The sequence below is a fragment of the Rhopilema esculentum genome, chromosome 7 (genome assembly GCF_057945365.1).
Source record: "Rhopilema esculentum isolate cy_ngs chromosome 7, ASM5794536v1, whole genome shotgun sequence".
In the NCBI taxonomy this organism is placed as follows: domain Eukaryota; kingdom Metazoa; phylum Cnidaria; class Scyphozoa; order Rhizostomeae; family Rhizostomatidae; genus Rhopilema; species Rhopilema esculentum.
Window position 1 is genome coordinate 6431906 of NC_142821.1, and position 25037 is coordinate 6456942.

The 25037-nt window shown below is 36.7% G+C and overlaps 1 protein-coding gene across 3 annotated transcripts; it reads left to right on the forward strand.

The window, feature by feature from the left end:
- The first annotated feature begins 784 nt into the window (after window positions 1-784).
- Window positions 785-25037, forward strand: LOC135683117 (oxysterol-binding protein 1). 3 transcript variants are annotated; one of them, XM_065198287.2, is made up of 10 exons: window positions 785-997; window positions 4012-4251; window positions 8050-8255; window positions 11947-12227; window positions 13220-13795; window positions 19490-19636; window positions 20268-20513; window positions 22175-22492; window positions 22870-23075; window positions 23857-25037. In XM_065198287.2, exons 1-10 carry the CDS (start codon window positions 912-914, stop codon window positions 24224-24226), a joined length of 2676 nt encoding a protein of 891 aa, XP_065054359.2. In that variant the 5' UTR covers window positions 785-911; the 3' UTR covers window positions 24227-25037. The 3 variants fall into 3 exon arrangements, with proteins under 3 accessions (XP_065054359.2, XP_088965245.1, XP_065054360.2); XM_089109119.1 differs by lacking the exon at window positions 785-997 and adding an exon at window positions 2977-2997; XM_065198288.2 differs by lacking the exons at window positions 785-997; window positions 4012-4251; window positions 8050-8255 and adding an exon at window positions 8294-10585.

Consider the following 25037-nt stretch of genomic DNA (forward strand, 5'->3'; position numbering starts at 1 on the left):
AATTTTGTACTCAAGTTGTACTAAACATTGTAATAAACATTTCGTTTCAAGACCTTTACGTCCTTACGACCAGGAGCATTATACGGTTCGTGTTCGGTCATTTTTTCTGAATTTAGAAAACATTCATTTCTCGGCATTAGCATTAGATCGTGTTTTCTAACGCAAATAAGCATTGGAATTGCGACTTAGATTTTCCGATTACTCTCAAATATCCCAATTAATTCTAAGAGTTTTAAAGATGGCTGGAATGGGTGTCACACCTCCACACGCCCCTGGTTTCTAGTGCCTGGCCTCAAATACCACGATGAGTGTCAATGAATGCATCTACGACAAAAGCTAAAAAAAATTGAGAAGATACCCCTAAACCCTACTTTATTTTATTTGTTTTTTACGAAAGTTTCTAAAGTCAATTTAGGTTGTCATTAAGTGCCTTATTTTCAGGATTTAGAAGACAGGAGGTGGCTTCATTTTTCCAAACAGAATTTTAAATCAGCTTCGCATGTTGCCTCGTCTACAGACTTAGGAACATTATTGACAATTATAGTTGCTGCATCACAATTATTCTGCTGCATTTTCAGAAAACAGATCGCAAAGAAAATCAACAACAAATGTAGTGGCATCAAATCGCCTCTTGTTTCTGCAGAATTCAAGCAGCTCCTTTGTGTTTCACTACAATATTTAAAGCAGATTATGAGCTTCAGCAAACATCTGGTTTTACTGTTTTAAGATAGTGTTCTGCCTTTTTCAAACATTCTTTAAGGAGACTTGCTGTAAATACGCCACGACAAGCATGACACGCAAGGTGTCAAGTTCATATGATCCTCGTCTGGAAAAATAGTCAATACACCGCACACAGACTGGAAGTAAAAACATCTTGCTCTGAATAATCTTATAAGCAGTCTGAAAGACGTATGGGAAATGTTTGCTACTGTAAGGCAGGCTTGAATAAAGCCATTGTGGATGGACACGAGAATGCACAAACAGCTGATAGAGTCAAGTAAGCCAACTTTTATTGGCCTCTGTTTGAAAATGTTTGTTGATACGGCTCGGCTTGTGAAAAGCCTCTTCATGCGACAGGATGTGACAAAGGTCGTTTTAAGTTATGAACAACTAGTCATTAGTGAAGTCTCAAAAGGACAATTTTAGAATTTTACAGAATTTGCCTATTTTATTTAAAGATACAAGTGTACTTTATTGAGAGTGACTTTTCGCAAGAAGTTATTCATCAGAATGTTCGATCCTCAAGTTATTTATCATAGAGCCACCTGTCCGGCATCAAATATAATAAACAGTCCGTCACGCTATTTGTATTTGCAGTGCCTGCTTATCGTTTTCAAAGTTTGAAAAAAACTACGAATCCGTAAAAAGTTAACCGAATATTATCATGAACTGAGCCTATATGTCACAAGAAATGTGTGAATGTAACAAATTTTAGGGCAAGCTTCAAGATATAACTATAAGATAAATATCGAGGCCCAAGCATTAAATATCTCTACAAATATGGCACAGGCACACAATAAAAGCTCCTACTCTATGACACAAGGCACAAATCAAGTGCTGAATCAAAAATGTCGTACACTTCTGGTTTTGTGGTTGGTCCAGGGTTAACGTTTCATTTTCAATCCTCCTTAGCAGGATAGAGTTTCATTATAATATGTGGTTAATAGAGAAATTTTTTATTGTAAACTTTTCATTGGCAAATTTTGCCTCTGGGAGTGTATTAGCAGAATCGGAGCAGGGTCAATAATAACTAGGGATATATTGTCTTCCTTTGCGTTATTGGGATGGAGTGAACAATTTTGGAGTACTTAAAGCCGGTCAGAATCAACCAACCTCTTTCAGTCGATTTAATGATCAGTTCGCAGTTGAGGGATAAAGTTTTAGACACAAGTGATCGGAAAAGAATTCGAGTTAATTTCTAAGTAATAAGCGATATCATCGTATTGGCATTTACTAATTGCTGATTTTACCCTTTCTCAGACACTAACATCTCCGCTTCCCTTGTCCCTTCTGCGTTGCCCTGCTACTCGCTTCGATGTACATTAGCGATAAGCAAACTAAGCCTTTCCCGAAACCTTGGTCCCTTGAATACACCAATTCGACTTACGACCTCGTTTTGGAAATTTCTCCAAACAATTATACGACTTTTTTAAGCTCAGATTTGGTTTTATCGTCATAATTTTAGGCGGGATGCCATTTTTCATATTGTTTGAGCTTGTATTTTAGATTTTACCGAGAAATGAAGTTTGAAAACTTGTAAGGCATTTGATCGCAAAAATCGTTCCGGGGGAAACTTTACCCCCCTAGTCGCCAACCACGGTCAAATACTGTTATAAAGTTTTTATCTTTATGTCGTCATAAAATCAATACCGTGAGCAATATCATAATGAAAACTTACAAGTAGACTAAAATCATTGCTGTCAATCCGAATCTGAGGTCAAAAATTTTGTACAAAAGAATTTTTCAAAATGAGGCCGTGAGTCGAAATGGTGTGTTGAAGCTATGACGCTTCTGGCCCTGCCAACTCGCATGTGAGTACGGCAGATGCTATTGGCTAAATCCAATGAGGTCAGGAGGCCTCGTTTTAGAATTAGATGTATGTCGGACTCCAGCAAGGGCGAAAACAAGTGGTTAATTTTTGGGGGTCGTGGAAGGATAAAAATTCCAACTTTACATTCAGGTTAAGCATTCTTCTTTGATCAAATTCTGCTGCTGCAGCCTCTGCAATGGTTTCTGCCTCCTCGACAGCTTTATCATAGCAATTTATGATGCAGAGTTGAGGACGTTTACAAACAACAGGGGGGATTAGCATACACTCGTTTTTCTGATCAACACAGGGCAATATTTTTTTAAAACTGTTGGCTTAATACTGTTGCTAGAGTTTCAAGATAATTTAATTCAACTCCCGTCAAAAGGAAAACAAACGGTGCAATTTGAGATCCAGTGGAGAGGGGCTTCACAACAGAAAACGATTACTGGATGGATTCGCTCCACCCTGTGAGTTTTAATAAAGTTTGAAATTTTTACTTTTAAAATCCATAATTCCCAAAATGTAAATTCAGTTTCTTCTTAAGAAAAAACATCCAAGTAAACAGTTGCGTTTACCGATTGTAATTGGATTTTCCAAACTTTAAAGGGGCGTCGCGCTCCTACGCTCCGCTCCCTATTATTTACGTGCCTGGGCTCCAGCATTGATATGAAAAGGACATTGATTTATGTAGCAACTTTATGTTGGTCATTAAAGAACATGTCATTTGAACACCGAGAAAGGATTTCAAAAAGTTTTATTGAAGGTAATAAAAATGATTGTACAGTCTCTTTAGCAAAACCGTATTCTCGGCAACAAGTACGACTTGTCAGGGCCCGCATCACAGGGGGGCCGGGGTGGCCATGCCCCCCAAAATTTTTGCGAAGGAAGTAATTTTAAAGCTGCAGTAAAAGGGGTAAGAAGCCTTGGCCCCCTACTTTTTCTAGCCTTGCCCCCACTTTCAAATTTATGGCGCGGGCCCTGCTTATTTGGTGTATAAATTGTTTGGCTGTAGTGGTTGTAAATCATGGCTTAAAAGGCATGGTACTTGCCCATGATGAAGCGAAAACGATTTGCCAAAAAGACTCGGTTCTTCAAATGCGTTATGTTAGGAGATTATTTGAAGGCTCACAGCCCCCAAATGCTACGCCAAACATTGAATCATGTTATGTTACAAAATTAATGAGAATTTACGTTTTCTGGGCAAAGCTCCAAAGTCCAAAGGCGAGTGAAGATGGTACGAACATTCTAAGAATTTGACTCGTAAGAAGATAGTTGAATGTACAAACAGGTAGGAAAAATGGAAATCTCATTTGAATTGCATACAATTTATTATCAATAATTGGAATAACAGGATTTTAGGAATAGAACTCTATTTGCTTGGAAGTTAAAATTGCCAAACTACATATACTTCACATTCACAATGCACTGAAAGTCCTGTTTCTGTTCTACTACCTCTCGACGTTTCCTCTTTCTCTCCCCAGACCTGAAAGAAATCACGTGACTAATCAGCCCATATCTCCAAAGAGCAAGAACAGTTATGGCGAATGGAGGCTGGTCTGCATTGAATTAACTTTCGATATTTTATTTCAAGCCCTGAAAATGCCAGATGGTAAGATGTGTCCCGACCAGTTTCGTGGATACTTGTTAAAGTGGACTAACTACATCAAAGGTTACCAAAAGCGATGGTTTGTTCTCTCGAATGGCCTTTTATCATATTACAGGTAGGAGTGGGTCTTTTATATGACTTTTGAAAACATTAGCCTACGGCCTATACATGGAAGAACCTCCTTTCATTAGAAAGCATTTATATTTATGATGTCTTCACTCTAAATGTTATTTACTTATGGTAGCAAATTTGAGTAAAATATGAAACTAAAGCTACGCAAGCATTTTGTTTGCCTGGCTGGGTCAGGTTTCTGCCTTATTGATTGGAAAGGATTAAGGGCTGGATTTGCAAGGAATAAAACACCAAATAATCATGCAGCTTGAAGATAAATCATGATAAAGCAAGACTTTATACCTTATTTTAAATACAACGCTGATTCATTAATTTTAACGATAACAATGAAGGCCACTGCCTACTCATTATTTTGAAAAAGATTTGACTTTCAGGTCAAGCTCCCCTCACCTAAGTAAAACTTAAAGCTCACTCACTGCCTGTGCCAAAATACTTTAAAGGATCGATGACTGGTGTTTCTAGTTATTTTTGAGCATTTTTAATAAAAGTTTACCACACTGCTCACACCCAACATGTTATGTTTGCATTTCGACAGGTTCAAAAAGAGATTTTTTTGGCCTATTTGTCATGATTTGGCCTGGCCCAGATAGAGCAAATACTTTTAAATTGTTCGTTTTTTATGTTTAAGTTATCAACATACACAAAGAAGTTGGTTTGTAGCAGTATCTTGCCTCTCATGTTGATTCAAGTAAGAATAGCCTGATTATGAGGCTGTTGCTGACCCCTGGAGATGCAGAATCACATTTTGAGCCAGACTGGAAACTTTGTCGTGCGCCCACGATATATTGCCTGTGCACTCAAATTTTCCATCCGCACCCTTTTGCATTTTGGCCGTGCAAAGATGCTATTTGAATTCATTTCACATAAATAACAATACAATTTTCTTAAAAGTGCGTGGTTTCAGGCACGCAGTCACGCAGTCAGGCATGTGAACTTGCCCCCGCAAGAAACAAAGTTTCTAGTTTGGATTTTGAGGCCCTTGTAGGCCTAAAATGATTTTATTTCAAAAAAATTTCAATGTCTACAAAAATCAAATAGATTAGATTCAAGCTGGGGCATATTGTTTTTAAAGATACACCCGCAACTCCTGCCGCCCCCCTTGTCTAATGTTTATGTCTGTCTTAAAGTTTAAAGGATACAGAGCTGGCTGACTCCAAGTGTTTGTGATATGAAAATAAGTGGTGTGAAGGAATTTCCATGTCTTGATTACTTTGTGCCTGGGATGACATAGCGTACTGAACAGAAACCAAGGAAATAGATGAACAAACTGTTCTTATTCTTCCATAAAGATGTTAAATTTTATTAGTTAATAAATTTCCAAGAAGTAATTATGAAATTCTTTTGCAATCATTAGAAAAATTTGCAGTTGTTCATCCAACATCACTGACTTGCTTATTAATGATAGTGGATATCATAGCAGATATTAGAAAAAACCTTGCCATTTGATCAGGTATACCCTTCGCAATAACATAGCAACTGCAGAAGACATAGCTTCTTTGTGCCACCTTTGTAAACCCAGTAAAGGATAGCATAGTTTCAAAATCTTTGATTAGCTGGCTGAGCAACCTAAATTCTCCATACCCCATTAGCCAATCAGAATTCAAGAATATGACAACAAATGTGTCTCACAGCTAGATTCAAGCCTGTTTTTGATGTTTTTACCACTACCCACAAAAAACAGTTGGTAGAATGTGCTGAAAGATAACCTAAATTTTTTTTTAAAAAACTGAATCTTTGATAAATTTATAAAAAAACTGCTGTTTTACTCAGTCAAAATTCTTCTGCGATCGTTAGTTACCCGATCAAAGAAAAGGTAAGAAAGTGAAATGTTCATAGGAAAGTAATTTTTCATAAATGATGAGAAAGATGGGCTGCATTTTCTCTCAGTGGAATTTAGCGATTTTTTCCGTCAGTAACACAAGCATTAATGCCGACAAGAAAAGATTTTAATATTGGCTTGTAAAGGTAATTAAGTGGATAAAACAACTTTAAGGACTAAAAACTGTAATTTTTATGTTTTCTCTCCCTCCTAATTACTATAAGGGTTTGAAAGGGACAGTTTCAAGCTTTCTTATTTGTTAATTAAGTGGATAAAACAACTTTTAAGGACTAAAAACTGTAATTTTTATGCTTTCCCTCCCCCCTAATTATTATAAGGGTTTGAAAGGGACAGTTTCAAGCCTTCGTAACTAACGATCGCAGAAGAATTTTTACTGATGGCAGTTTTTTCATACAACATCAGTTTTTTCATAAATTTTTCAAAGATTCAATTTTTTTTAAAAAAAATTAGGTTATCTTTCAACACATTTTAAATGTTTATTTTTTTGTGGGTAGTGGCAAGAACGTCCAAAATAGGCCCGAATCTAGCTTCAAGACCCGTTTGTTGTCATATTCTTGAATTCTGATTGGCTAATGGGGTATGCAGAATTTTGGTCTCTCAGCCAATCAAAGATTTGGAACCTATGCTGTATAGGATTACTTATTAAACACCTTGGAGAATAATGTCTTTAAATTTGACCAATTCGACTTCCCACTGCTTTAGAAATATATTTCAGGCCCTGGACAATTCTAGCATGTGTTCAGCCTTGCATGTGCATTTGCACGCCCCATATTATAAAGACTACTTTGTGGTCAGTAATTCAAAAAAAATTATATCTTCAGATACAGCTCAAGTCTCATTCAAACTGAATGGAAATGGGAATTTTTTTTAAAATGCAAGGATTCAGGTTTCCTTTTTGAGCTGCCAAACGCCAATGGCTGGCACAGAACTTACTTGAAAGACATTTTTTTAATTCCAAAACAAACAGTCATAATCTGATATCAGATTAAAGAAGCATTTGATCAAATATTAAAAGGTAGAAGCTAATTATATTTGAGCTGCTTTGGAACATTTAATGAAATCTATTGCATCACAGATTCGGCAAAAGTTAATAGAATATAAGATGGGATCTTTCAAGTTGGCCTTAAGATTCATTCTTCTTTGAGTATTAGCAAAATGCTCCCATAGAAAGCAAGTCTTTTTAAAAAATAAAGAAGGCTTTCATTTAGACTGCTACGTGATCATGTTCATGCTTTTTAAAAATCACTATTAAGCAATGGAAAAATTATTAAATTGCATATGACTTTCATTTTTAACGACCAAATGAATGTTGTTTTGCATTGGCTATAATATCATAAGCCTTAGCAAATCCTAAAAATTAGCTTTCTCCATTGTATGAAGCAAGCTGTTTATATTGAAATGTTTGAGTTATGCCATGTGGAACAAGCCATTGCTCTCAGTGTTTTGTAAATTAGATCTATGTTTGAATTAGCTATTGTCTGCTTCACAGCTGTCTGCTGGTAATTTATGCTACAAGTAGATTACTTGCTGCCAGCTACATTAATACTGAATTTTCTATGTAATTTCTGTGATTGGCTGCTGTATAAGCTAATGTGTGTGGACTCTTTTGAAAATTTTCATAGAGGTGTGGTCAACATTGAATTTCTGTTGAAAATGGGATAAAACTGTGGTTTTGTCTGTTGCTCTGATTCATTGATTCATTCATTTGTAGAACCAAATTTTTTTTCAACTTATCCAAATGCTTTCCTTAAACAGTCACCATGCAAATGTCTGTAAGTTTGTTTTCAAAAGATTTCCCAAAAAATTTCAGTCATTTTCGTTTTCTGCAAACAGGCTGTGTAACTTCTAAGGAGCTAGTAATCAATTTAATGGGATAGCCATCACTTAATCATTAACCCACTTATCTGAAGTTTGATTCAGTTTCACTTTGTTACATACTAGGAGCCCTGTGGAGATGAATCATGCATGCAGAGGGACCATAAACCTTGCAGGTGCTATTATAGATACCATTGACTCCTGCAGTTTTGTTATCTCTAATGCTGGAAGTCAGGTCTACCATCTAAGAGCTGGCTCAGAAGTTGAGCGTCAAAGATGGGTAACTGCACTGGAGCTCGCAAAGCATAAAGCTATAAAGATGCTACAGTCAGGTATGTAAATCTCTATGCCATGTTGTGATCAAAGGTTGTAATTTTTTACAAAATTTTTACAATCTCAGAAAGTCAAAATTTAGTCAAGAGGGCTCTTGTCAGCCTACTTACCATCTTCAAAAATAATACCTGACCACTGGACAAAGAGTGTTGATATTTTCTTTGATCAACAAGCTGCTCTCAAGCAGCACATCTAATCATTTGAAATCTAACCATTTTTTTCATTTCTTGTTATTTCTCAAGTTCATTTAAGTTTTTAATGAGCCAGGGAAAATGACTGTTGGTGTTACATTTACAACTAGATGAAGTAGGCTTTTAGGCATAAACTGTGATATTGAAACAAATAAATCATTCCTTGTGCAAGAGTTGGTCAATTAATTTATTCTGCCCATGGCAGATCATATATGAGCTCTTAGGTTTAAATTACTCTACTCTGACGATGGATGAGAGAAAGATGGTTAATTTTAAGCAGGAATTAGGTCTCATTTTATTGGTCAACTGCTGCTTGTCTCAACATGATGCATCAGTGCACCACTTCAATTATCCTTTTTGTTTGAAAGATACCTAAAAACTTTTTTACTTTCAATTTTGATTAAGGATCAGAGTTTTGGTCTACATGTAAATTTTCTGTCATCATATTTTTCGGTGCTACAGTAACTGACATTTGTCTTATGAAACAGTGAGATCTGGATGTCATTTATTAGCAATAAAACCGCCACCAACCGTTGTTATCTATCTATCTATGTATTATTTACTTCTTGTTTTCACTCCTGCTTCACTTTTACAGCTGTTCCTATTTTGCTTGTGATAGCATAATCAATCGCTTCCTACTTCTTTATAACTAGAAGAAAAACAGAGCACTTTTCTTGTAGATACAACAAACTTGTTGTTAAATTATAGTTTAAGTCGCCAAAATCAATTTGACAATTTATATGCAGTCTTCTTCTTGATATGCAGTTCTTCTTGTTAACGGACAGTTTAAGCCTGTCTTGAAACATGCTAAAAGGTTTTTGGTACCGCAAGATATTTGAAGGTGGCAAGATATTGCGTTAACATAGCGTACAGAAGCACTTTTCGGATTATTCAATAGAATAAAACCACATTTTCCGCGAGCCACGGCGTATTGAATTAACCAAAACGCCCAGGTTAAATGTGAATTGACAATTTGTCAACTTTTGCTCACAAATCCAGAGTGTGCCAAAACATATAGTGACGACGATTTCAGAATCATTGGGCAGGCAAGGTCATCTTTTCATCTAGAAGTTTTGGAATCTGTTTACATCAATAAAAAGGATCCCGACCTATGTAGACAGAAAGAGTTCGTTTTCTCTCTTGGACTCTTGAACTAGGTGAGATGTTAGCGGTCGATGATTGGTACAAAAACAGAAAACCAATCAAACGCACCTTTCTTCATCTCATGTTACTTTCGATCCACACCTGGAGATTTATAATTTTCCTGTTTACTTTCTGTCATTATCCGACGTGTTTACTTTGAATTGTCGGACGAAAAGTGCTTCATTGTGCTGTGTTTCTGCTATTTCGTTCCATCTTCAAACACTGATAGGGTGGTATCGCCAGTAGCAATCCACATACAAGCATTTACAAGCATGTTATGTATTGCGAGTGTTCAGTGCATGGCTGATTGATTTTCCAAATGCTTGATCAGGAACACAACGTGTCTACCCAATATCGTTCAATACGCATCACCTGTCGTCAACACTGGCCGTTACAGCGCTAGCTTGCATGTAAGACTTTGCTATTTTGTTTAGAACGGGTAACTTAATAATCCAGATCGTTGCAGCATAATATGTTTACTTGGTTCCCGACTCAGTAAACAGCAGACCAGTGACTTTAGCTAGTCATGGTTAAAGAGTTTCTTACCGTTGGGATGCTATTTTTTGCCAATTTAGAAGTATTGGAATAATGCATCGTGCTCGCAAATGTTACATGTGTTGCATGATGTTCACAGTTGATGTTCATAAGCAGCCGGTTACGATACGCGACAAACAGGAATTCTGTTACAGTCGATTCAGCAGAAGGATCATTCATATTCGCTTCGAAATTGCTGCAAGTTTTTTGACAGTGTTGAATCGCTGATCTCAGGCCAGTTTTACGTAACCAAGAGACCCTTTAATCAGGTCATCGGATTGCTTTCTTTCATATCGATCTCAGCGTCCAAGATTTTTTAGCAGTCGACTGGCGAGCAAATTCTCTTCATGGTGATGACCTTTGAGAACTAAACGACTGGAGTTCAAATACCAAACTGAAAATGCGCATAAAATTCAAACGATTAACGCGTTTGCTGGTGCGCCGATCTCTAAAGATCTTGGGTAAGAGGAAAATTGATCCACGTTTTTTGCAGCTTTTGAAATTGTTAACATGGAAATTCCTGCTTGTTTGCCGCTGTGTAGCGTATTTGATCATGATTTGGGAAGTGATCAAGTACAAGCCAGGACGAATAGAGCTAGGTCAAACCAAATGAGGTCACAGTACAGAGTCTGATGATTCGAACTTTCATAAGACGTCAAATTTTCCTTCCAGTATCGAATATTTGACAATCAAATGTTAGCCTAATGATATACAAAAAGCCCAATTTAAAATTTTATCGAACAATTGAACTTTGTTTGTTTTTAATCGTTAGGATATTCTCAAAAAAGCAACAGCAAGTATCTTATTGAAGTGCTTGCAAATTCAATTGAAATTTTTTAGCATGAAAAGCTTATTGGCAAGTTTTCATGCCGCCAGTTAGTTAACTAACCCCATGTGAACTTGAATTTGCTGAAATTTCTCTTTAGCATCTAACAAAGCACAAAGTTTCTCAAAATCCTAAAAATATTCTAAATTTTTCTGGTCTAAAATGATATTAGCTGCCAACACAGAAAAGTAATTCTGATGTTAAAACATTTTTAGACCTAGATTGTTTTGTCTAGTTGGAACTGTTTGGTCTTACGGAAAATCTCTCTCGGCAACGCAGCTGTTTAATCGTTGTGCATGCGGCAGACAACTCTTTAAACATTATAAATGCTGTTTCAGGTCATTTATTTTCCAGAGTAGATTTTCGATGTAAAATGAAGTGTAAGAAGTGTGTTATAAGTAATTGTTTATTTTTAACAGTTTAGTAGAGACTATGTCTAAGTTAACTGTTACAAACTTTCGCCACCTATAAACTCTAAAGCGAAGTTACAGATTTTGCTCTTGCTGTGACCTTTGTGGAGCAGAACTAACATCCGGTGACTTACCCAGACTCATAAAGGCGAGGCGTAAAAATAGGTTCTTGATCTTATACAATAGCAATTATAATCATTTAAAAGAAAGTTTCAAAAACAGTAAGAAAGGTTTTTGCAAACCGTCGAAAAGCTGCGTGAACAGGCGAATCTATAATCTTTGCATAGGTGAATTTTGGAAGGGGATAGTCCAGGGGACCTTTCCCAACAGTTCAATATGGATGGATGATATCCACATAAAAGAGTTATCAACACTGGACTGGTAGGAGCAGAGTTGCAAGTTTTCTGCGCTGTTTTTAGCTAAAAGTAGTTACACCAGCTGCAAAATATGTTAATTTGCACATATGACTGTTTTGTCGTGCAAACTTTGCTCACTGGAACTTGATGTTTTCCGCCATTTTCGTCTGCGTAATCTTGACAATGAAATTGCTATACTGTCGTTTATTCTTAGAACTTTAATTTTTCAGCAAACGACGACAGCGATAGTGAGACTGACAATGAAGATGACCTGACGGCGAAGTCGCTTTCGAGCAAGCTGGAGGACCTAATAACATGTAATAACCTTGTTAACAATCATGGCGCATCATTACAGAGATCGGTCGGTGATTTAGTGGACAAGGAAACTCGCTCGTCCACCGAATCGGTAGATAGCAGAAGTGGTAAGGATATGCAAGACGTTAGCGGCAAATTGAAGAATATTAATGAGAAATCACAGCTGTTCAGAATTACCTCGAATGCTATGATAAATGTGAGTACTAATGCCTGGCTTCAAATAATGCCTCACATGGTTTTCTTTTGCTATATCTAAACCTTTGAGAATGTTGATGTTTACAATTCAGGCAGGGCTTCCATTTTCCGCAGGTAATGCCTAACCCTTAAACAATCCCCTTGTATCGTAAAACATGAAGGACTGGATGTACTTGGTTATTCAGATGTATGCTTTTTTTATTTTCATACCTCATGACCAAATAATAAACTCGTGGCATTGCACGGCTTGGCAAGTCCCACAGATAGCCACCCATGAAACTGAAAGCGGGGAAAGATTATTTTCAGCAATTTAAGCTGTAGGCACTTGTTACGACATTGAATCGTAGTTTTAGTGATGAAGTTCAGGTATCTATTTTTATATGAGGGGCGATACCTTTGGTAGCCCTTTACCGTGCTTTCTTTGTTAGGCCTGTTCAGCTGCTAGATACATATTTGGTCATACTAGAGTAGTTATGTACTAGGTTTTGAATAGAGGTGGTTTTCAACATGAAACTTGGCTTAAATTTAGATGCATCATTTTATGGTAAATTTCTCCACAAGTTTTTGAGGCATTGTTTCTTGCTCAAATCTTTTTTAAAGCAATCTATTTGCTATTTTCTGAAGTATATAGAAAGACGATCCCTTCATCAGTTTGTATAAATCGTCTCCTTTGTTAACTTTTGCTTTGCGCGGTAGTCTTTTATCGAGGGAAAAGATAATGTTTTTGCGACGAACTGTTTCATCGCTTTTAGTGACGAAAAAAGCCGTCAAATTTGTTTTATCGTGTTACTGCCAAAGTTCTTGAAACTCTGTTTGGTGAGTAAACAAAAAGCTAATCAATACTATACTGTATAACTACAGTACGCGGTTTCGCCTTTGTGTGCGATTAAGTCACAAGAAATACAGATTGATATATAAACCCATTGTTCGGTTAAAACTTGAGCTTAGTCTAGCCTTCCCGTTCTAAACGATGGCTTTTGAACTGATTTACAGGCTTGCAGTGATTTTCTGGCCCTTGCACAGGCCTATGAAAAGAAGTTCCAGAAACTGTTAAATCTAGAGCGACAAAGAAGACAACGGCTAGAGGAAACAGTCGAGACCCTGGCAAAGCAACATAACAAGCTGGAGCTAGTTTGCAAGAATGTGGACATCCGCAGCAAATCGTTATCAGTCGTAAACTTACATCCAAACAACTCGGCAGTGTCCCGAAGCCCCGGTGGGACGATCGAGTATGACGAAGAAGATGAAGACGACCACGATGAGTTTTTTGATGCAATGTCCGAGCATCCGGAGGCGTTTGGCATGGATCGTGGTGAAAAGGCAAGGAAAGACTCGTACGAAGAACAAGGGGGTAACGATCCGTACTCGGATATTGACGATTCCAGTGACACTTTATCAATTAACTCAGCTGTAGCCTTTCCCAGCGAAAATGCAGAGGAGTTTAAGAAGCCTACTGAAAATAAATCACAGATTAGACGATCGATTTCTGAGAGAAATTTGGAGGGGGTTGATCATCAAGAACTTGGACACAGAAGGGCAATTTCATACGACCTTAGAGGCCAAATGCCGGTAAGTGGACACTTTTCTGGTATTTGTTGATAATTCTGCTAAAAATAAACAGTATATAATTTCAATTAAGTCAGTGTAGCCGGAAAGATCTTAACTTGCCGACGAATTCTTTTGTAGAATATTTTCTCAGTTGTTTTGAAAATAAATTTGTTCGATATGTAAAGTTAACTCAAAAGAAGTCCGTTCGTGCTCCACTTTTTTATTTTTGACGATATTTCATGGAGTTTTTCGAATCATATTTCAATCAGTATCGTTTATTTTTGTGCACTGTTTGTTGATGTCAAAGTTTTTCACGTTTGTTTTGAAAATATTATTATACCGATCCAGTTTCAGTTTAGGCTCGACGCTTTGAAAACAACAAACCACCGCACTTCTTTTCTACATTATCGAGCTTATCCTGCAAGTTCTTAGTTACAAATAAGTTCATGGCCTGATTGTCTTCATGATTTATTAGAGGTAGAAGGCTTCGGTTGATTTTTGTCTGATCTTCATTGGCGGTCTGATGAATTAGTCTAGTGGGATGTATTTTTGAAGATGCCACGTTGGGACCTTTTTACACACCAAAATTTCATTATCTTCGTTTAATCCTTATCCATAATGCTTAGTTTTCTGGTTCTTATGATTAATAATCTTTGACTCGAATCTTTAACTGAACTGTCGCACATTTGACACCAAGCATCAAGAAATATATAATGGCAGATTGGCTGGCTAGCAGGTTTTTTTGCTAGAGTCACCCGTCCTTTTTCTGGCTTAGTTTTTAGGTTTCTTAGGTATCCTTATCGTCTCATAATTAATCATCTCTTAACTGAATTAACCGCCGATTCTTAAAGAATATGTCGAAAGGCCTCTTTGAGATACAGGATTAGCGCATTAATCACTAGAGATAATAAACTAGTCGAAATTCAGACTGTCATTAACTAAAATATACCCCTACATCTGCTTTGCTTTGCCCTTGGCAAACAAGTCTCACAAATTACAAATTGGTTTAACATTTTTCAATCATATTTGAGAGTGTAGCACTTCTGCTTCTTGTGAAAGGTGCCATCCAGGATGGGGGATTTGTATGCCATCCATTTTTTCCGTTTTAACACGTTTAAGATATTTTTGGTCTTAACGATGTGATGGGTGACCTAAAGAACAACAATTCAAGCAAAAGAGGGACTGGCATGATGTGTGCCAAGTGCCATTGAGGGACATACAAGTCATCCTGCTCCAACATATCGTAGCGTAAGAATTTCGCAGGACCCATAAACAGATATTACTGTCGATCTTTATTTGTGGGTGCAGATGTTGCAATGATAATTAGAGAAAGAGTTTTTAAGAGAAAAAGGCTTTCGGCTTTTATGTCCATGGCAGATGGAGCGTTTGGGTCCGGACACGCCTCTCTGATAAAGATATGAATTTTTTATGAAGCGGTTTATTGAGACAGGGTCAAAGACAGTTTGTTTTTGAAGTTATTTTTCTTTCAGTGATAAATAGGTTTTGTGTATGATACTACCTATAAAGCAACGGGTCCTATGGAGGCTCTCTGAATCCCTATATCATTTCTATACATCCCTATAGCAACTTTCTTGCTACTTCCTGACAGGTGAACCATCGTAGTAGAAACAAGAATTCCGTTTACGCCATTGATATAGAGACTCTTTCATTACTTGTTGATGCAACCTCGGTCAGTAACCTTCAAATCATGAAATGCATTTTGATGATAATATAATTCTGGATTTTTGATTTGTGTATTTGGTTTCTAGTTATGAATAGATTCTCTGGATATTTCCAAATTCAGAGTCAAGCTATAACTCCAGTCATTTGATAACTGTCTTGAATTCCAAGATCCACTTTATAAGCCACGTCTACGTTACTCTGATTTTTTTTCTTGGATAATGAGGTCTTTAATGGAGAAGAGGCAATAATACATTTCTCGATCTGTAGACATCATTAAATTCCTTCCTTCTTTATTCATTATCAGGTTGCAAACTTTTCAATACATCCTTTGATTTTTCTGTTTCAGCAATTTTCTGTATATTGACATGCAAAGGCACTTTCTAACATTTAAGGCAAGACTTTCAATATTAAGCACGTTCATTCTATTCGAAAATCAAATATTTTTAAAGCGTTACTGGTTTATTTCGAAGAATGAAATAGAATGAGTTGGTATCTATTAATGAAGTGTTCAAACTTTTTTTGAATTTGACTTTGTCTGTAGCAGGTGGTTAACTAAATACGCTGTTCTGAAAAAAGGAGGGGCAAGGGGTTAATCTGGGGCCTATGATGAATATAGGTCCACGAGGGTTCGGTCTACGAAACCCTGTAGTTAGTTAGTATCGTTCGCAGAGAGTGAGTGGTCCATGTATCTCGGTTTTCTTTTGGCCCATAATATCTTTTGGCGGGTTTCTGGGCGGTTCAATATCAAGGCCTTTTTGTGTGTAAAAAGTTGTTCCTGTGTGCAACTGGGGAGCATCTCATTTTACGAATTGCTCTTCTTTTGTCAGTTAACACGATGCTTTTTTTGTTTTGATTTTTATGGATGGAATATGTGTTTAGATTTTTTATTCTTTATTTTGATTCAATTTGTTTAAAAACTACATTTAACAAGTATCTCAGGTTTTTTGTTTAGTTTGATCAAATTTTATGGAACAGATCTTCAAATAATAGGTATCCTATTCTATCTTGTTGTCTTCTTTCCGTCATGCTCCCATGAAATGACGTCACACAAAGCGGCTCATCATATAGAATAGCCCGACTGAACGTTTCTTAGCTCGTTATTTCCAGTGTATAACGAAAAGGATTAGGTTTTATTACTGTACTCTGTGACGAAAATCTTGAACGTTTGGATAAATAACTATTAAACTGTCTTAACTCGTAAACTGGTTGAATGCTTACCTGCTTGCTAATCCATATTAACCTTTTGCAACGATAATCCATAACTTGAGTCATTGCTTGCAGCATTGAATTCTCTTGGTAATTTTCTGACGGTTTCTTGCCAGCCTTGTGTTTTTACAAAATCTATTAATTTACATTATTCATAACGTTTAACGATTCTCACAAAATGACGTCTATTCTTCCAGCTTGGTTACCTGTTGTAAGATTTGTTGCAATAACCCTCCTGTTAATCGGTGAATGGACCACCTAACGAGATCTATTCTATTATCCACCACGACTTAATAGTTCGTATCCTAGCTATAGAACTATAGAGTCATCCAAGTACAATTTTAGAAGAGCGTTGGACGGTTTTCCTATCCACGGTAAAAGTAGAAGCTTCACAGTGTTTGGTCATGGAACAAACATTTGTGTTAGTTGATGTTTAAGTATCGTCTCATAAAGGCTTTTTTACAGGAAGAATTTTGTTTTTCAAGAGGTAAATCAGGGATGATTCAAATTGTGAGTATGACCTTGGACTTTGCTGTCAGATTGGGTCAGTTTATGGTCACGATGATCCAGTATAAAACAAAACTTATCATATCGTTATTATTTGCACTTGTATTTGTACTTGTATTCGTGTTTGTGTTGGTATTTGTTTCTACCTAGCATCCGAAGGTTGCTTTAAGGACACTGAGAAGCAATACCTATCAAGCAGTATCCTGGTCCTTCCTCTCGATATGACCAAAACGTGATTCCTACGCCTGGGAATACAGCGGCGATTCCCCTAGCTTTGAGTGAAAGTTTGGTTATGTGAGGGACTCGAGTCCCAGACCCTTGGATCTGTAGTCCTCGACCTTAACCACTGAGCCATCCTTGCACCATCGTTATTATGTTTATATTGTCCACGATGTGTCATAATCTCTGTCTTAAGGAGGTTTAAGAAACTATAGTTATTGTGTATAGGAAGATATCACAGATATTTTGAATGGAGTCAAATGAAATGGAGATTGTTAAAATAAGCAATAAAATTATGTTTAAACCTTCACGTTTGCCTAGCTCTATTCTAGAAAAGATTCCCTGTAACACGCGAAAGATGTTTTTGAATAGCCTCCTATATGTGACGAATTGTTCCAAGGTAAAAGCACGTTTTTAATAAACATCACAAGCATTTTTCATTAGCAAAATTTCTTGAATTCTGCCACTAACAAATCATTTCTGAAATCTTTGGATAATATTGTGATAATTTTCTCTGGAGTAAGTTTGTTCATCTGTAGATGACTAAGGATCGTTTGGTCAAAGTCACCTCTGGATCACATGATTTGCTTAAACGCTGCTGATCATTCACATATCTTTTTGTCATAACGTTATTTTATTAAAAACACTTCATACGTTAGGCAAATCTGGGTATCCTAACTCTGTAATGTACCACGTGATCAAAGACTGAACTCTCCGGTGCAAAATGGACAGAGTATGCCAATTATTTTTTCTAAAATATTGTGATTCAAAAGCGTTAGACTTGAAAGTTGATGGTTAAGTTAAGCTTTTCTGAGTATGGTAGATAGAAGAACAAGTGAGTCTAGAAATTTAGCTCAATGGATTTGATTTGATGGAGCTGGGTTTGCTGATAGTTGCTAAAATGCAATAATGAAATTTTTAATACTCCGGAATATGATGAGTTGTGTTTCATCATCAAGAAAATTCTCTCTTTTGCAGATTGACCCATTAGCATATATGGAGCGGCGTTTTTATAGATTTGTCTCATGAAAAATTCATAAGGCCCGCAACAAGTTCACATTTGCAATTAAAATATTATCCATTATCCCAAAGAAAGTAGCAACTATTATGAACACCTGTTGTTTTTTTACCAGTAAATAGGGCGATAAAAATCATTATTTTAACGTTTCAATAGACTGCATTTTCTACTGTTATTGTGCCACGATGCTTTTATCTTTAGAGAATCTGCAGACGAGCACTTGTATAATTGATGTACCCGTGCGCGAAGTTTCCGGGCTGTTATTGATAAAACTTGGTACTCTCTCTACTATATGTAGCCTTTCTTCATTGAAAATCCTTCTGTTCAATTGCCCTTGCATTTTTATGGTGTTGGAGTGTTGGCGAGTTTGCAACCTGCAAGTTTATGAATTTTACAGAAATGAAGTGGATGAAAGTCTGCAACAAAGTCTTCCTTTTGAGATGAAGATCTGCAGTCAGTGACTAAATGCCGCTATGATTGGCAGAAATGTTGTTGTTGTATCATTTGTGGCCGATAAATGTCACTCCTAACTTGATTTTAGTTGCTTACCAAACTGTTGGTCAGTGGTGCAACGTGTTTTATCAAGCGACTCCTGAAATGCATTGTTGATGAGAAATATTTGCTATTTGAGTGGTGGATATGTTTTGCAGAACGCGATGAGAGATTTTTTCATCGTTTGATCGCAGCTTATATTCATGGCCGTTTCGGGCGATGTCCACATTTGTTGTATCAGACGATAGCTTGATGACGTAGTCTGGGATACGAGGAACGTAAAAGACATGACTTTTGCATCGAAGAAAGATCTTATTGCTTGCAAAGACGTATAGTTTAGACATTAGTAAATTGTTGCTGATAAACCTGAATATGATTTGCTGGCTAAAGTCGTTACAGTTTTCCACTCACTTCAAAGAATGGTGAGATTGTTTTCTTAGAATAAAATGAAACTTTCTTTAAGTACACTGAGCCACAAATACACTGAAACAGAAACCAATTTACTGCACACTGTTACTGCTTTACAATACACAGGTAGGGGCAAGAATCTTTAGAGTAATCTCAACTGAATAGTCTCAATATTTTTGCAGAACCTTGTACCGTCAGCGACTGACATGTCAAAGAAAGTCAAACGTGTCTACCGGACTAGAATTTTGGAGAAGCCTGATGTTAGTATTAACTTGTGGAGCATTATGAAAAATTGTATTGGGAAAGAGCTTACGAAAATACCGATGCCAGTAAGTTTCATTTTTATCTTATATCCATTTTCTTCCTGTCTTTGCTCGATCCTTAAACGGGTGTTAAAATTCAAACCTGATCAGTTATACTGCGATCACTTGGCTCGAACCTTTTTTACCTAGTAATGCAATTGCTAATTTTTCTCAGCTGATTTTTCATACATTTTTTTCAAAAAGACTTGTTTTACTCAAAACATTTGCTCCAAAAGATCACCGCTCGTTGTATTCAAGTTTTTTGTCTTTAATCAGTAAATGAACGCATTAGACGATGACAGAGAACCTACAGCCAAGTCTTATTTCGCACCTTATATACTTTTGATGCCTGAAAAAACTCTTTGTTTGTAAATATTTGTAATGTGGATGCTGTACTTTTGCTAGATACTTTTAGATACTTTTATTGTCGATTTTGTCACAAAGCAGTTTGTCCTTTCAGTGATGTAGAAAGCATTTAGTGAACTTGAAAAATAAAGGCAATACTTCAGTTAATAATTGATAACAGGAATGGCATGTAGCAATCCAGAAAGCTTATTGTTTTGTTTGACAAAGAAATCTGAAGCTTAGCAAGCCTTGTGGTCTTACTACGTCATTTAAATATCTTTAGTTGACTGTTAATACTTTTTCTCGTTTACAGGTTAATTTTAACGAACCACTTTCAATGACACAAAGGTTAACTGAGGAATTAGAATATTCGGATATACTGGACCGGGCAGCTTCGTGTGAATCGTCACTTGAGCAGATCTGTAATCTGGCTGCATTTACTATTTCTTGTTATGCTTCAACAGCAGATAGAACTGGCAAACCGTTCAATCCACTATTAGGCGAAACCTACGAGTCAGATAGATCTGAAGATATGGGATGGAGGTCATTGGCAGAACAGGTCAGTGATTACCCTGCTGGGTCATTCTGTGTCGGGACAGAGGGCGTAAGCTGATTGTGCACTGAGCTAAGGGGCACTAGCAGTCAGAAGCCCTTCCGAATTTGCTTAAGAAGCTCGCCATATTAGAGAATCGTGCTTCTGCTCATAATTATCCATACCAAATCTTCCTTTTCTTCCTACTTCTGTGCTTGTACATCGTTATTAAAAGTCTCTTTCACCTCAAAGTTCATCTTATCTTGTCTTCAACTACAGGAAAACCCTTGATGACCATTTTACTTGAAGTAATGCAATAGGTTTTAAGCATCTTACTTAGTTTTTTCCAAGCTTGAGAAGCAGAAAGTCAGTGAGGTGTTTTTTTATTTCAAAGTTATTTGTGAACGAGGTACTGCTAAAATGAGAGCATCAGCTCCAGCTATACTTTTTAAAACAAATCTACTGTTAATACAGCGTCACTTCGATTGGAAATTTTTCTGGCCTTTTTTACATTGTGTACATAGCTATGTCATCCTTTATCTAGATAATTGTCTAAAATAGATTATATTCGTCAGCGATTGCTCTCAGAGATTGCTCTTAAGTAACTCACAGCTCCTAGGTCAACGCTTCGTCTGCATGACAAATACTAATACTGTGTTCTGACAGTGGCTTTGATTGTGTAACTCGCGTTTGAATCATGCTATAACTGAAGCAGATGGTCTGTTAATTATCGTTCAAGTAAAGCAAATCTTGTTACGAATATGCGGTCCTCACAGCATAGCGAATAATGGGCGCGAGTTAGTTGGTTGTAGAGACAATATGGCGATATGGTTGTGTATTCTCGATATGTCACTAATTGCTTCCGAACTTTCCCTCATCCGCCAGTTCAATGTTGATTTCCATTCTATCAAATTCACGCATCTTTGGAGTATGTCATTGTTGTATCTTTGTTAACAAATCTCAGAATTTTGTATCTTTGGCCATAAATAAAATTTTTACATATTTTTTAAAGGGAAACAGGAAAAAATTTTTCAATTAGATGTTACACTCTGGTTCCCACGCATAAATTCCTGAGAACTAATGACCAAGCTCGATCTTAGTGAATTTGCCAATTCTGAGATGCGAAATTCGTCTGGTATTATTTTGCTTGTTCTTCGAGCCTGCTTACATGTTTAGGCTCTGGACGATATTAGAAACATCTTATTTGTTATGAGCACTCTGTTCAATAAAGCAAAATGCTCTTGAATTTTCACTTGACTAGGCCAGACACTTCTCGAGCGGTGTCGAGAGGTTTTCACATTAAGTCAAGTGATTGTGAAAGACGCTTTTGCTCGTTTGATAATCAAGCTACTCGATTTTCATGTTACTGTGTTTTTACGCAAAGCCTATAAAAGGCAATCTCAGAATTTCTATGACAGCTAGAAAACATAGTTTCATTTTGCGCCAAAAGTTGAACTGGCAAAATTGCCTGATGAAATACAGACTCTTTTCATCAAACGCGCAAAGTAGTTCTCATTTTATGGGTGTGGGAGATTGTAGAAGGGCGGTGCAAAAATAAATCTAAGAGAGCAGCTTGATTTTGCTTTGATTTTGGTGGTACGCATGCGCTCGGTCTTAGCAAACAGAACCGAAACGGTGAATTTCAAGTTGAATTGAACTGATCAATTATTCTTATTTTGCTCTCTCAGGTCAGCCATCACCCCCCGTCAATAGCTCATCATGCAGAAGGAAGAGGATGGACTTTGTGGCAGAATTTCACAATGAGTAGCAAGTTCAGGGGGAAATACCTACTTGTTTCTCCGCTCGGTACAGCTCATTGTAAATTTACCAATTCTGGAAATCATTATACTTGGAAAAAGGTTACGACTACTGTAAACAATATAATTGTTGGCAAACTGTGGATAGATCAGTCAGGAGAAATGGATATTACAAATCATACGACTGGCGAAAAATGTCATCTAAAATACCACGCATACAGTTACTTTTCAAAGGAGAAGCCGAAAAGGGTCAGTGTTATCATCTTTACGGATTAAAATTTAAACATGAATGGTTTACTTCAATAATAACTGTCTTAATTTGCAGTGTCAATGTTGAGTTAGAAAACGGTTAACCTTTATGGTGAAAAACAAGGTTTTTTGTGGTGTGAATGAAATTTAGATTTTTCAAGGATCTCCTCAGAAAAAGAAACAAATATTCAGCGGTGTTTCTTATTGGGGCCTTGGAGAACAGATTTACTTTGACTTATATCTGCTACTTGCTCTTTTAGATTTGCTTTTGAAGCTTACGAGCCAGTTTCCAACCATTGTTTCGCCTAACCTATAATCTCTTCTTTTCATCGTTGTTGCTTTGTTTTTGTTTAATAAGTTCTCCAATTCTAACCTAGGTTACGGGTTACGTTGTTGACAGTCAGAAAGTAACTCGTTACGTAATTTCTGGAATCTGGGATCAGAAAGCAGAATGCGCAAAAGTCGTCTATAGAGACCCGATGTTAAAGCCTGGAGCCAAAATATCACAGGGAAACCCTGTTAGCAAAGCTGGCAACCCCCAGACCCTTCCACCAACTATGCTCTGGGTCAAGAAACCTCTCAAGTATGTTCCCCTTTTTTAATTATTACTGTCATGTGCTTATATTATATACCTTATGTCACGCTAGGTATTTTTAAAAATTTAGGGGCTTGGAATCGTATACCCCATTAGGATAGGAGCTGGGAAGCATCAGTTCCCGATTTGTCTAAGCGCCAATATAAGGCAAGTTTCGGATGTGTATCAGTTTCCTGTTTTTGCCAACTTGCCACTTTCATTTTAACTTGCCGTTTCAGTTATGCAGAGGCCTGTTACTCCATGGCATTGGTTGTTATATGTTATATATGAAAGTGTAATGTCTTGATATTAGGATATTCACATATAAAGGCATATTGTTGGCACTGTTGTTATCATTCATTACTTAGCACAAGAAATAGCAGCAAATAAATTCTGGGTTTCCTGAAAGGAGGCGGTAATTCCACTAAAAATGTAGGCATCATTTTTCAAACTTACGAGACTTGAAACAGAAGTAACTGGAGAAGCGAAATAGATGTCTGCGAAACGAGATGCACAACAAATATTCCCTGTGCTGTTACAGTTGCTCATAAAACAAGTTGTCTGATTTGCCTAGATTCGTTTTGGTGTTTGCATTTTTTAAATATGTTCAATTGGTTTACAATTTGCTTCGTTTTTTAGAGGTATTGGGACTAGCTTTTAACAATTGGATTTGTATCGTTTATTGAGTAATCAACAATTGAAATATAAGTTGATGAATTATTGCTCTATACTCAACATGCAGATTCTAAGAAATTATTTGCTATTTAATACATCTTCTTTTCTATTGTAGGCCTGAGGCTTCCTTGATGTATAACTTCTCAGGATTTACTTGTTCGTTGAATGAAATGGAAGATGGAATTGCACCAACGGATTCTCGTTTGCGACCGGATGAAAGGATGATGGAGGATGGAAATTTTGACAAAGCCAATCAACTTAAATTGCAATTAGAAGAAAAACAAAGAGTAAGGAGACGGAAAAGAGAGGCCGAAGCAGAGGCAGCTAGACGTGCAGGTAAAGTTTATGAGGAATACACTCCTACCTGGTTTGAAAATACAAGAGACGATTTTTCAGATAGTGAAATTTTTGTTTATAAAGGAGGGTATTGGGAAGCAAAGGAGAAAAAAGATTGGGATGTGTGTCCGGTCATCTACGAACTTTGAAATTCTAATGGTATTTTTGTAGGCTGTTAGTAGGCCCTTTCGTTCCTTCACATCTAATTCAAGTATCCTTCGTCCTGCTTCGTTGTTAATCACTACTTAGTCAACTTAAATTCTTTACTTAGGTAAAAACGATATCACCTTCTCATTGCCTTAGATTCTGAATTGCAGAGCATATTACTTTAATTAGCGTTCTTGTACAGAGAGAAATAAGGGTTACCTGATGTTGTGAGAAAATGTCATTGGCCAGTTTTGTGTACATCATATCTGTGTACACCTAGCAATGGGTTTAATCCTGATGAAATGCCGTGATAAAATGTATTGGTCTTGCGATCTTTAGGAACTGTATATCTAAACTGCATTTAATTTTTAAGAATACATAGGCATTTTCATATTTTGCACACATGCAAAAGCCATATGCAAAGTATATATTACTGTTTGAAAATTGCTTCGACAGTCTCCATGATTTTTACAAAAAGTTAAATAAGTTATAATGGAAAGGAAGAATATTTGTAAAAACAGTTGGTTTGTCTTCTTCCGTATAGGCAACTTATGAAAGGTGAGGAAGGAGAAATTTGTAGAGTTCTTTTAAACATTTTCTAATTGTTCCAACTTGAAAAGGAATTTGTTTTTATCTTGTTGATTAGGTTTCAAATGTTAATTACATTTGACAATAGCATGTGTGAGGGATCTTGATGTAGAATCAATATTAAAGTTGTTGTGGTCTCGTTGTAAACAAATTGATTTAATGCCTTTTAACCTTGTGTGCAACCGAAAGAAGATGATAACATGCCTGCATGTGGAAAAACACTCA

Coding starts and splice junctions, on each gene's coding strand:
- LOC135683117 (XM_065198287.2), top strand. CDS start 912: ATGGGAAATGTTTGCTACTGTAAGGCAGGCTTGAATAAAGCCATTGTG. Junction 998..4,011: donor CAAACAGCTGATAGAGTCAA/GTAAGCCAACTT, acceptor TTCTCTCCCCAG/ACCTGAAAGAAATCACGTGA. Junction 12,228..13,219: donor CCTCGAATGCTATGATAAAT/GTGAGTACTAAT, acceptor ACTGATTTACAG/GCTTGCAGTGATTTTCTGGC.